Below are 14,463 nucleotides of genomic sequence, written 5' to 3' on the forward strand. Positions count from 1 at the left end.
GCACCCACCGCCCCAGTGTTAAAGGGGCCTAAAGCCTGGAAGCCGACTGGTTTCTATGCAGAACTGCACCAGTTTTAGTAAGGCCCCATTCACATTTGTGTGACTTGGGACTGCAAAGTTGCATGACAAGTCGTACCCCATGATTTCCAATGAGTACCATTCATATCTGTGCGACTTCAAGTTGCACCGACTTCAAAAGTAGTCCCTGCACTACTTTGGTCTGACTGTGATGCGAGTTGTCCATAGACTTTAAGTTTACACGGGCATTCCCTGAAATCGTGGCAGTGTGAAAGGGGCCTAAATCAACCCCAGTGTGTTTAATAATAGTAGAGGAGCTCCTATTGATTTATTGCAGTCAGAACAATTTTAATGAAACAACTTTATCTTTAATAATATATATTGTCATGCGAATGCACATTGATTAATTTGCTCGCTGTTGCGATCCCGTCCTCAGCCGCCCCACACGTAGTTTTCCATACTTCTCTACACCGTGATCCCGGCTGCAGATATTACAGAACATGAATTTCCATATGAATCAAAAACTTGTCAGCAGCCTGGAGTAGCCCCAGTCCTGTCCATGTAACATGACTACAAGACATGGCAGGTCCGCCAATATTCCCCAGCTCTTTATTAGCGCAGAGATCTGCGATTCTCTGGCAGCTGGGAACACTTAGCGGAGCCAGATGTGAGACTTCTGAGAGGTTAACCTCTTCCCTGCTGAAGCCTAATTAGATAATGATTTATTTCGGCCGCCCTCCAGATTTCCAGCAGTTTATTTTCCTAACCGAGGTCCAGACGACAGTGTTTACCTTGGTGTTAAACAAGACTTTCATCGGAATAGAGCCTGGAAGTGTGCAAATCCGTTTACCGTGAATTACCTTCTCTTTGATTTTTTATTAAAAAAGGTACACGCCTGCCACACATGGACATTGTGCATTTAAAGAGGCCCTGTCACCACGACAGTTCAGGGGAAAAAAAGTGACAGGGTCTCTTTAAAACCCCATTCTCCACCCCGGAATTACTCACCTTCACAGCGCTTTCCACAGCTATCGCAAATTACCCGGCGCTTTTCGGCAGTGGTCTCCAAACTGCGGCCCTTTGGTTGCCTTTATCCGGCCCTTTTCCTTCCACTGATGCAAGACGTTATTCCTTCCACGGATACCAACAGTGGGGCAATATTCCTACTACTGACATCAACAATGGGGCATTATTTCTCCCATTGACACCCACAATGGAACACTATACCCCAAACTGACACTAACAATGGGGCACTAATCCTTACATTAACACCAGTGATGTGGCACTATTCCTCCCACTGACACCAATGATGGGGCACTATTCCTCCCACTGACACCAATGATGGGGCACTATTCCTCCCACTGACACCAATTAAGGGGCACTATTCCTCCCACTGACACCAATGATGGGGCACTATTCCCCCCACTGATGGGGCACTATTCCTCCCACTGACACCAATGAAGGGGCACTATTCCTCCCACTGGCACCAATGAAGGGGCACTATTCCTCCCACTGGCACCAATGAAGGGGCACTATTCCTCCCACTGGCACCAATGAAGGGGCACTATTCCTCCCACTGGCACCAATGAAGGGGCACTATTCCTCCCACTGGCACCAATGATGGGGCACTATTCATCTCACTGAAACCAATATGGGGCACTATTCCTCCCACTGACACCAATGATGGGGCACTACTAGCCGCTGAGGGTGTAGGCAGGGAAGGAGCTCGTCCCAGCGATATCAATAAGAAAAGGAAATTCTTAAAAAGCCGCACATCACAAACAAAATCTCTGTGTGTGTAAAGAGTGAGAGCAGCCTCAGCCTTGGCTCAGCCCTGCCCACACAGTTTAAACATGTGGAATTACTGGGCGGGGCGAAGCGCGCTGGGCTGTGCGGCATGGACGGAGCCTGGACTGAGGCTGCTCTCACTCTTTTACACACAGGGGTTTGTGATGAGCGGCTTTTGGGACTTTCTTCTTCTCAGTGGGTGACAGCATGCAATCCTTAAAAACTGCTTAGCCTTATTTTTTGGCTTTTAATTGTTGAGCAGATCAAGACTGGAATGCTTAAAGCTGATATTGTCCAAATATAAAAGTCCTGTGTATTCGTCCTTCAAATCTCTTTATGCATTTCTTCCAGATCTGTGCAGTAATCCAGTGTGAGACTTCCTGTAATAAAGACCGCTCACTGCTGCTCTCTCTCCTTGTGCAGGGAGACTGGTCTGGTCACCGCCCCATCCTATAGTTTTCTGCAGGAAGCCTGTAGTGGGCGGGACCTGCTGGGCCCCTCCCACAGCTCTGTTTTCTCTCTCCTTGAGCACGGTGACTGGTCTGGTCTCTGCCCCCCTCCTGTAGTTTTCTGCAGGGGGCCTGTAGCGCAGCGGACTGAAACTGGCGGCCCTCCGGCTGTTGCTGGAGGGCCGCCCATGAGGCATTGTAAGGCTGACAGTTACAAGCATGACTCCCACAGGCAGAGGCATGATGGGACTTGTCGTTTCGCAACAGCTGGAGGACTGCCATTTTGAGACCTCCTGCATGTAGCGAGTGGGACCTGCTGGGCCCCTCCCACAGCTCAGCTTCTGCAGAGTGACTGGTCTGGTCTCTGCCCCCGCTTCTGTAGTTGTCTGCAGGCAGCCTGTAGTGGGCGGGACCCGGCGAGCCCCTTCCATAGCCCTGCTCTCTCTCTCTCCTTGTGCAGGGTGACTGGTCTCGTCACCGCCCCCTCCTATAGTTTTCGGCAGGGTTCCTGTAGTGGGCAGGACCTTCTGGGCCCCTCCTACAGCTCTGCTTACTCTCTCCTTGTGCAGGGTGACTGGTCTGGTCTCCGCCCCCTTCTGTAGTTGTCTGCAGGCAGCCTGTAGTGGGCGGGACCCTTTGGGCCCCTTCCATAACCCTTCTCTCTCTCTTCTTGTGCAGGGTGACTGGTCTGGTCTCCGCCCCCTTCTGTAGCTGTCTGCAGGCAGCCTGTAGTGGGCGGGACCCTTCGGGCCCCTTCCATAGCCCTTCTCTCTCTCTTTTTGTGCAGGGTGACTGGTCTGGTCTCCGCCCCCTTCTGTAGTTGTCTGCAGGCAGCCTGTAGTGGGCGGGACCCTTCGGGCCCCTTCCATAGCCCTTCTCTCTCTTTTCGTGCAGGGTGACTGGTCTGGTCTCCGCCCCCTTCTGTAGCTGTCTGCAGGAAGCCTGTAGTGGGCGGGACCCTTCGGGCCCCTTCCATAGCCCTCCTCTCTCTCTCTCTTCTTGTGCAGGGTGACTGGTCATGCCTCTGCCCCCTCCCGTAGTTTTCTGTAGGCAGCTTATAGTGTGTGGGGTCTGCTGGTTTCTCCCCACAGCTCTGTACAGCACAGTGACAAGGCCAATGCTACATTCACAGGATAATAACTGGGTTTGCAAAAGCATTTTGTGCGCACGAAGTGGATTTATATCCTTTCAGACTATTGAAGAATATATTTAAAATAAAAAGTTTTTGTGCCCAGAGTTCAGCTTTAAAAGGTTCAGGTACAAAGCCCCATCAGCCCCGCCACTAATGAACATTATACTTACAAAGTGCAACAAACATTTGTGGGCCTCTGAAATGCCATTAAAACATCTATAGCAACCCGTATATTTTTATTATGCCTTTCCCAATTTATTAGGCAATTTTCTGAGCATGCTTGGGTTTTATAGCATTGGGAAAACTGCCAGAAGTGCGGAGATTCTACGGCTGCAAAAGGAAGAGGAATTGTTACTAAAATGCTTCCAATAATTCTTGTAACTTCCCTAATAAAAACTGGAAACATAAGATGTGCCCCAATCATTTAAACTCGTATTAAACCTTCACTGTGTAAAGCATTTTCTCCATCAGCTCTATATTATTTTTAACAATTTCCAGGACATTAAGCAGCATTTTGCCCTAAAGACTTACATTTGCCCACCAGAAACGTGTGTAGCCAGTTCTATTATTGCAACGCTTCCACAAAGGTCCAGATCAGGGGAATGCTACTGCTGGGTCAGACCTATACCAACCAGCCGAAGCTTTATGATCACTGACAGGCGAAGTGAATAATATTGATCATTTCTGACAGCGTGCGTAGAGCAGAGCGGAGAGCAGGAGACAGTACAGTATTGGACAGAGCGCGGGAGCTGCCAGAGTTAATTTTTCATATTGACAAGTTGGTGACTGGTTGCTAGGGCCACCCCACGTCCTAGCAACCAATCGCTTGCTGGTTAACTTGAAAAGGTTAACGGAGGCAGCTCCCACCCTCCAGTACTGTGCTGTCTCCTGCTCTGTGAAGATGAGAGTCATGGAAACAGCGGAGATGACGGATCAATCAATCGATCAGGGATCTGTTTGCAATCTACCTGTTGGCTGCACAAGGCCGACAGGCCATCGATCGCCGACTTACAGCCCGTTCACACCTGAACGTTTTGTAGCCCTACGCCTGAAGCTACAAAATGCTGGGAGGAGAAAAAATCCATTATTCTCAATGGAGATGGTTCACATCTCCACTCCATGTCGCCTGAAGCCCTACGCCTGAAGCTCAAACAAGTTCCGGACCCTTTTTTGTCGTGCGAATTGGGCTGATTTGGGCGTTTTCATTCCTATAGAAACTAATGGAAACGCTCGATTCGAGCGTTTAGCGTGACAACGAGCGTTTCTACGGGCGTTTTGACGCTGTATCTGCTCAAGAAAAAATAAGCAGATGAAAAATATTTTTCCTATTGGCTGAAAAAAAAACGCCGAAGTTAAAAAACGCTCGTTGTCGCGCGTTGTAGTGTGTCAAAACGCTCGTTGGCGCGCATTGTAGTGTGACAAAACGCTCGTTGTCGCGCGACAAAACGCCGGTAAAAACGTTCAAACACGCTACGCTCAGGTGTGAATGCAGCCTTAAAGGATCTGCTACTGACCGCTTGGTGCCAGATACAACAGCATACCTTCAGAGGTCTAGTGGAGTCCATGACTTCATAGGTCAGGGCTGTTTTGGTGGCAAAAAGGGTACCCACTCAATATTAGGTGGGTTGTCAAAAAACTATGGCTGACCAGTGTACATCTCCCATTATTCTTTGCTCCCAGTTCATAATGTGCACGCGGGCCCACTTAAATAGCATCAGGTGACCTCCAGCATCAGGACTATATGTCCCATGATTCTTCCTGCCCAGCTCATAATGCACATACATGCCCAATGTAATGGAGTTTTCAGCTAGTTCCTCCTCCCAAACCTTTGTAGTCCCAGCCAGATGTATGCAAATCAGGATGGCTCCGGAGAGAAGCTGTCTGTAAGCGTAGCCACCATATAGGTGGAAACACCAAAAAAAGGCATAGATTTTTTTGCTGTAATGTAAACACAGACTGCAGAGACAAAGGGGACAAGCAATAATAGTATATATATATATATATATATATATATATATATATATATATATATATATATATATATATATATATATATATATATATATATATATATATATATATACACATACACACACACAAACATACAAAAATTATATATATATATATATATATATATATATATATATATATATATATATAAATATATATATTTTTTGTATGTGTGTGCATATATATATATATATATATATATATATATATATATATATATATATATACACACACACACACACACACACACACACACAGTATATTTATATATTTTTTTATTACGGTTTATTAACACTTTTATAAAATCACCTAAATCTCAATGGGTACATTTGCTTGTATTCTGCCAGTACTGCTAGCAAAGCAGCCTGTCTGCGCTGGATTACGTATCTGCTCCAGCTCTTCTGGGTAGATTAGTTACAGCAGAAGCCGATCAGCAGGTGCCGGCCAAAGTCTGGCCGCCGGCACCCACTGGTCGGCTCCATCATTCAGGGAAGGGAGCTCTGTGTTGTAAAACAACACAGAGCTACAAATACTGACAGGCGATCTTGCCGTTTTCTATTCCCTGCAAAGCAGGGAAAAAACAAAAACAGCAAGACCGTTTAGTAAAAGCATCACATAACACACACAGTAAACATTGTTAGGCACAATTTTAACCCCTTAATCGTCCCCAAATATTAACCCCTTCCCAGCCAGTGTCTTTAGTACAGCAACAGTGTATAGTATTAGCACTGATCACTGTATTAGTGTCACGATTATTGTTAGTGTCAGTAGGTGTAACCACCCCCCCCAGCCTGCCCGCCACACTATCACAGTCCCACTATAAGTTACTAGTATAAAAAAAAAAAAAAAAATTACAGTATCTATGCCAGATACTTCATATTTTTTACCAGACATGTAGTAAAATACATTTTGGCATAAATCCTTAAACAAATTTGATTTACCTTGTTTTTTTTTTTTATTGAATATGATTTATAGCAGAAAATAAAAAAGTTTATTTTTTTTGTTGTTTATATTATTTAATAAAATAAAAAAAAAAAGTGGTGATCAAATAGCACCAAAAGAAAGCTCTATTTGCGTGAAAAAAAAAAAAAAAAGGATGAAAAAAAAGGTAATTGGCGTACAGTGTTGCATGACCGTGCAATTGCCAGTTAAAGTAGTGGAGTGCCGAATAGCAAAAAACGGCCTGGTCATGAAGGGGGGTAATAGAAGAAATATTCATATTACGCTCTAATTAAAAAAACAAAACAAAAAAAACCACAAGATTGGCAGCACTTACCTCGCTGTCATGGAACGGCTTGGACCGGATGGTGATAATGCCCAGTTCAATCGCCTCCTGGAATTTGCTGGGAATTCGGAGGCCTTGAAGCCTTTCGTACACGTGCCTAGCAAGCTTGTATGCTCCAAGGGCCTTGCTCTGCTTTGCCAGTGTGTACAGGGTGTTTCTGGGGTGGCGTGTGTCAAGGAAGTAGAACGATTTTGCCAAACGATAACAAATGATCGCCATTTCAGCCAGTTTTATAATCAATAAAAATATAGATAACGTGCGCTTCTATGCAGCCAATATAAGTAACTGAACCTATCCTTATATTAAAGGAGACCTAAACAGTGGAAGCTGTGCCCAGAAGAGTGCAAAGGACTAGTCACCAGTATCATCTGTGGTCTCCTGCAGCTGATCTTTTCCCCAATACTGACTTACCCCGTCTTGTTCTACACCATGTTTCTGGGAAGGGGAGGCCATTTTTGTAGTAGAAGGACTTTGCTCCCTCATGTCAGTCCTGCTCCTGCAGTGGTGATCTAAGGGGGGAATTATATTCAAGAAGAAGCAGGAGAGATGATGGAAGCAGAAGTCCAAAGAAAGAATGAATCAAAAAGAGGAAGGTCCTTGCTTTGCAGGTCCTCAGGTACAGCTTCTCCTCCAGCAAGTAGGACACTGATAAGCACAGTGATAAAATCACCAAAACAGTGGGACTAGCAGCAGGACGCAGCAGTGCCGCCTCAGATGATCTCACACTGCAGATATACTTTATGAGGTTATTTTTCAGGAGGAAACTAGATTTTCCAGGGTACTGCTTAGATACAATTACCCTTTGTAGAGGATCCCTATGAGATAAGTAGTTGTCCAGGACAGTTCACAAGTAATAGTTTACACAGTTAATAGTTTGCCTAAAGTTCAGCTGTAAAAGAGAATCATGTGAAAACCAACTTGCTATTTTCCCTAGTGATGTACCCAGAGCAACTAATAAAGGGGTAGAACCAGTCCTTCTGTACCGGGCCCCGGCAGCAAGGGAATCAGAGCTTTGCAAGAGAGGGGGTAATCAGTGCAGCAGGAGGGCAAATATAGGAACTAATCACCTGTGTGTCTCCCTGCAGCAGTTTAAAGTTGGCTTCTTATCCTCCTCCTCCTGCCTATATTCAGCTTCTGCAGGGAGGAGACACACAGGGGATTGGTTGCTGTAATTTTCACCTCCCTCCTGCTGCACTGATCATCCTCTCCGAGTATCAGCCTCTAACCAGCCCCTCCACCCACAGCGCTGCAGGCTTTTCCCCTCTCCTCTCCTGCCAGCTTCTGCTCCTGCTTTCAGGATGGAGTGCGGGAAAGGGGCCTTCCTTTTGTGAATAAACTCAGTGAGTGGTCGATGCTGATCACTCACTGTGTTTATTCATAACTGAGACATAGAACAAACGAAGAAGGGGCGCCAGGTCAGTGCGAGTTGTTTTTACTCACACGGTGCCCATTTTCGTTTGTTCTTTGTCTCCGAGGGAATCCCAAAACACTTTAGCAGCTGCCGGCTTGTATGTCTCCCGTGTCATCATCTGCTGAATCTTCTGTTTGGCCCCTGCTTGCTTATCCCAGACTTAGAGATATATATATATATATATATATATATATATATATATATATATATATATATATATATATATATATATATATATCTCTATCATATTATATATATATAAAATTTTGAATTTTTTTTTACTGTCATCAGTGTAACTATATATGCAATTAATTTGATGTCAGTGAGCGCTGATTCCCCTTCGTTTAGTTGGTGTTTTGTTTGCATAACTAAGGCATGCTTAGTTCATGAATGAGCAGTAGCCTCTGTACAGAGCCCTTTCTGTTCATTCAAAGTCCAGTGCAGCTGAGGCTGTAGAGAAGGGGATGGAGGAATCTATGCCCTTAGTCCTTTTCTCAGTCTCAAAGGGAAGACATCAGGGGTCTGTTTAGCCCATGATATTTTTTTTTATCAAAGCCCCCAACAGCATTATAAAATAAAATTTAAAAAATTGTAAACAATAAATTAAAAAAATGTAAAAAAACAAAAACAAAAAGAAAAAACCCAATAAAGCCTGGTACACACCGAGTTGTTTTTTTTTTTTGTTCAACCCAGCGGGTTAAACAAAAATAAAACCAAAAAACCTGAAAGCTCCAGTTGGAGCCGCAGTACTAAATATGTGAAGTTAGCACAGCCATCTCCCCTCCTGAGCTGTTGTGTTCTGACGGGGGGGGGGGGGGGGGGGGCAACCCCACTGCCAGAACTCTGCGATCAGCGCTCTCCACCATTGGCTGACATCGCTGATCAGGAGTGGGTCGGCTGCTTGCTCGCCAGCACCCTCGTCCGACAGAAGCCAGCTACAGGGTGGCATACACACACGTCGAACGCCGGCCATTTATTTTTTTAACCAGCCGACGTCTCCCGACAAAAAAGAAAAAAAATTAAAGGGCCCATTCACATGGGTTCTCTTTCCCACAAAGTGTCAATGAGTGGTTCGTTTGTGCAGCTGGAGCCACCTGTTACTCTGTGAGGATGCAGTGTTTGTATGAACACAACCGTAAGTCCTAATTGGACAGGTGTGCAGGTGCGTGGCCCAGAATGCACCCCATCTATGTTCGGGGGCCATACACCTGCAACTGCACGCCTGTCAAATTAGGACCCATAGAATAACACAACCTGACTACACACAGCTCCAGCCACAGATAGAAATCACGGGGCCCCCGTACAACCTAAAAGCAGCCCTGGATGTACCTGCTGGTAAAAGATTCCTCATGGGAATCACAAAGTTTTACCAAACATAATGTGAAGGTGGAGACTCCAATAGTCTTTCCCTACTCTGGTCTCTTTAAAGGGTTGGTTCATCTTTTAACAAAACATGAAAAAAGGTGAACAAACAACACCGTCCCACACCCCCAGTCTCTGCTGCACTTACCTCCATTGACGATTATATTTTACTGCCTATGCTAGCTGATGTGGCAGTCTTGGCATCTGAAAGCTGCGCTCCTCTGCATCCCTTCTTTATTTCGAGATGGCAACCGGGAACAAAGAGGGCTCAAAGAGATTCTCACTGACCAGCGCAGTCACATGCCAATGCCCACTCACCACTGCAAGCAGCCTCCGGGGCAGTGTACTACATTTTTCAAATGCCCAGATTGTTACACCGGTTGGCATGGGTGGCAGAAGATAATCAGCGAAGGAGATAAGTGCAGAAGGGATTGGGTAGGGTGTAACGAGTTAGCTCACCCTTTCATTTTTTGTGAATAGATGAACTAACCCTTTAATGCCATTAATGTTCCTGTGACCTTTTGTCTTACCACCAGCCTGTAATGGACAACAGAAAAAAGAATACACTTTAGAAATGCCCAGGGGAGTCTGCTTGGTCAAACTGTGCAACAAGAAGCGGGAGATGTTGAAGAGAGTTTCCGGCAAGTGTGAGCTGAACGGTTCATCCTGAAATTCAAAAACAATTACAGAATTTAAACAAAGGGTTAATATGTGCCATATGATTATTATTTTTTTCCTCTTGATCTCCAGCAAAACCTATTATGTATATACAGTTCGATATTCCCAGTTTGAACATTGAATAAGAAAAGCCACAATTTTCAGTGGAGCAGCAAAAGGAAGAAATTTCATAAAGTAAAAAAAATTTACTCATTTGTTTTTTTCACCCGATATTTCCACTGACAACCTCAATGAACTGTTTAATTGGACAACTACTATATGTGGCACATCAGGTTTAATGTTGATAAATGTAAAGATCTGCACTTGGGGCTATAACCATGCATGCAGCGTACATTCTAGGTGGAGAACAGCTAAGGGAGGCAATGGTGGAGAAGGAGCTGGGTGTTCTGGTAGATCATAGCCTTCAGAATAGCATGCAATGCCAAGCTGAAACTTCTATAGCAAGAAAAATACGGAGGAACTCAGCTATGAGGAAAGATTAGAGGAACTGAATTGACTGTATTCTCTCTTGAGAAGAGGAGATTAAAGGGGGGGGGGGGGATATGATCTCCAAGTATAAATACATAAGGGGGGATATGGTTTCCTTGTATCATACATAAGGGGGGATATGATCATCATGTATAAATACATAAGGGGGATATGATCACCATGTATAAATACATAAGGGGGATATGATCACCATGCATAAATACATAAGGGGGATATGATCACCATGCATAAATACATAAGGGGGATATGATCACCATGTATAAATACATAAGGGGGGATATGATCACCATGCATAAACACACAAGAGGGGATATGATCACCATGCATAAACACACAAGGGGGGATATGATCACCATGCATAAATACACAAGGGGGGATATGATCACCATGTATAAATACATAAGGGGGGATATGATCACCATGTATAAATACATACGGGGGGATATGATCACCATGTATAAATACATAAGGGGGGATATGATCACCATGTATAAATACATAAGGGGGGGATATGATCACCATGTATAAATACATAAGGGGGGGGATATGATCACCATGTATAAACACATAAGGGGGATATGATCACCATGTATAAACACATAAGGGGGGATATGATCACCATGTATAAACACATAAGGGGGGATATGATCTCCATGTATAAATACATAAAGGGGGATATGATCACCATGTATATATACATAAGGGGGGATATGATCTCCATGTATAAATACATAAAGGGGGATATGATCACCATGTATAAATACATAAGGGGGGGATATGCTCTCCATATATAAATAAAGGGAGATATGATCACCATGTATAAATACATAAGGGGGTGATATGATCACCATGTATAAATACATAAGGGGGATATGATCTCCATGTATAAATACACAAGGGGGGGGATATGCTCTCCATATATAAATAAAGGGAGATATGATCACCATGTATAAATACATAAGGGGGATATGATCTCCATGTATAAATACATAAGGGGGGGATATGATCACCATGTATAAAATACATAAGAGAGGATATGATCTCCATGTATAAATACTTAAGAGGGTATATGATCTCCATGTACTTTCAGGTCATTACAGAGGGGGGCACTTTTTACACCGGGGGGGGGGGGGGGGGGATAGATTTAACCTCCAAATACGGAAGGGATTCTTCACAGTAAGAGCAAAAATGTGGAATAGACTCCCCCAAGAGCTAGTTCTGGCCAGCTCATTAGATCATTTAAAAAAAAAAGCTGGATGCATTCCTCAATACACAAAATATAACTGGAAACGAACATTTATACACCAGGGGTAGTTGATCCGGGGAATATCCGATTGCCTCCTGGAGGATCAGGAAGGACTTTTTTTTCCCCCAATGGAGCAAACTCGATCATGCTTTATTGTTTTTTTTTCTTCCTCTGGGTGAACTGTGTGGGTATAGGATTGTGTATATTGAGGTTTTCTATTTATTTTTTCTATTGATTGAACTGAATAGACTTTATTTTTTCAACAATGTGTTTTGGCATCTTACCATTTTAATCTTTAAAAACAACACTGAAAAACATAGAAACTTCTGATGTATAATAAAGGGCAGAACGTGGAAATGAGGGATTTGGGGGGCTTTGGGTCAGTCACAGGTCCCCTTTGTTTTTTCATAGTCAGATACTCAACTGTATATCTCTGTATGGAGTGGTAGACATGATAGAGCTCGGCCAGATGCTGGAAATAGTGAAACTTCTGTAACATGGCTTCCTGCTTCTCCTCTTCATCTGCAGGAAGAAGTGAACGATGAATCATTAACACAACATGCAGCTTCCTATATAGCCTGCAGATTTTGGATTCAGTGTGATAAGTGACATTACAAAGCCTCTGATCACAAATAGAAAAAAAAAGATTTTGTGCAAAGCTTGTGCTCTACAATTTCTTGTTAATTGCAACTAAGGGGACTATTTACAAAGTGGTGAAGTTGACTTTCACCAAACGTTCTCTGGTGGAGAATCAATCGCTGTCATTCAAAAAACACATGGACCTGCAAGGCTCACCTGCAGAGAATGTTTGCTGAATGTCAGATTCACTGCTTTATAAATATGTCCCTATGAGTAGATTTAGATGCGTGTTTAAATCTACCTCTCCTCTGAACGAGATCCGTGTTCAGATTGCTTTTCAGGAGGAGATTAACAGCTGCCTCCTTAACCCCATTTTTCCCAATAAATGTGCCACAAACATGTGCTTTGCGTGAGGCGTTTACAGCACTTCCCCCTCATGATCAATGGGCTTGCCGCCCACCGATTGCTACGTTGGGTCCTTTTTCGTGCGGGTGCGAAGTGAAGCATTGCGACTACGGAATGTAAATACACCCCCCCCCATCTGATGCCTATTGCATAATATCGAATAATGCCCCCTGTCGGATAATGCCGAGTCTGCGCATGCACAGGGCACAACTCCACCCCAGCTGATATGTTGATCAGCTGGCGTGACGTCAACACAGCGCACGAGCAGAGTGTCAGAGGCGTTATCCGATGCTCTGCAAATCACCAAGGGAGAACGTAATGGTCAGATTCGGCCTCGCTGTCGCGGGGCGGATCTTGGGTGTGCTGAAGGGCGTGTTGCAGGGCAGGTTTTGGGCGTTAAACACACAAAACCTGCCGTTCGCAGATCATGGCGATATGCCGCTCGTGTCGGCTCCCATGCGCATGCGCAGGAGTGACACCATCACGGCTCCGGCGAATCACAGCGCCGGAGCAGCGAGACCCGGAAGTCACTCCGGGATACATGGCAGCGGTGAAGATAAAGGAGGAGGACCGCTTCGGGGGCTTCGTTCTCAGGTAAGTTATTCATAATGAGCTAGTATGCTATGCAGTCTAGCCACACACGGACACACAGAAAGTCTGGCGTTTGCTAGCACGATGACGTACAGCGCGTACGACGGGACTAGAAAAAGGAAGTTCAATAGCCAGTAGCCAATAGCTTCCTTTTCGTACTTGCTTCTGAGCATGCGTCATTCTTAGTCCGCCGGACTAGCATACTGACGAACGTATTTTTCCGCTGAAACCCAAGTTTACTCTGAGAAAGTCCTGCTGAAGCCCACACACGATCGAATTGTCCGGTGAAATGCGTTTTGCCGGACTAAGTACGCCGGACAATTTGATCGTGTGTACGCGGCATTAAAGGAACCTATTTATAAAATAAAAGATTAACCTTTACAACCCCTTTAAATCCAATTGAGATGCTGTATCATGACCTCACACAGGCCGTTCATGCTGGAAAACCCTCCAATGTGGCTGAATTAAAACAATTCTGCAAAGAGGAGTGGGCCAAAATTGCTCCACAGCGATGTGAAAAACTCATTGCCAGTTATCGCAAACGCTTGATTGCAGTTGTTGCCGCCAAGGGTGGCACAACCAGTTATTAGGATTAGGGGGTAATTACTTTTTCACATAAAGCCAGGCTGATTTGGACAAGGCTGGATTAACGTAGGGGCTATTGGAGCTGCAGCTCCAGGCCCCTACCTTAATATAGGCCCAGCCACCCAAAAAGAACACACTGCTTATGAAAAGCAATGGGCCCTGCATTCCGCATGCACCGCCTGTGCAGGGTGGTGGGATTGATAATGGGCGCCACATGAGCAGTCCCAATGGAAGCCTGGTGCACGCCAATGCAGGGCTCTTGCAGAAATCTGGGGCTTCCATAGTGTTAGGCCTGCTCGGCTGCACGCTTTAAGCTCAGAGTGCACGCCAATGCAATGCCCTTACGGCAACCTGGCAAATCAAATGCCAGGCTTGCCTTGTTTGCATGTGCCCTTTAGAGTTTGGGCTCATATCAACACAGGCTCTTAGAAACAC

At 44.8% G+C, this 14,463-nt stretch overlaps 1 protein-coding gene across 2 annotated transcripts in view; it reads right to left on the reverse strand.

Moving 5' to 3' along the window:
- Positions 1–14,463, reverse strand: part of IFT122 (intraflagellar transport 122) — a 112,373-nt gene that overhangs the window by 19,402 nt on the left and 78,508 nt on the right. For both annotated transcript variants that reach the window (XM_077451603.1, XM_077451601.1), the window contains exons 22-24: positions 12,293–12,390; positions 10,021–10,121; positions 6,674–6,839 (exon numbers count right to left, since the gene is read on the reverse strand). In XM_077451603.1, coding sequence (XP_077307729.1) covers positions 6,674–6,839; positions 10,021–10,121; positions 12,293–12,390 — 365 coding nt within the window. The remainder of the gene's footprint in view (positions 1–6,673; positions 6,840–10,020; positions 10,122–12,292; positions 12,391–14,463) is intronic.

Source organism: Lithobates pipiens, unplaced genomic scaffold (assembly GCF_037356315.1).
Source record: "Lithobates pipiens isolate NorthernLeopardFrog02 unplaced genomic scaffold, aLitPip1_a1.2 Scaffold_23, whole genome shotgun sequence".
Classification (NCBI taxonomy): domain Eukaryota; kingdom Metazoa; phylum Chordata; class Amphibia; order Anura; family Ranidae; genus Lithobates; species Lithobates pipiens.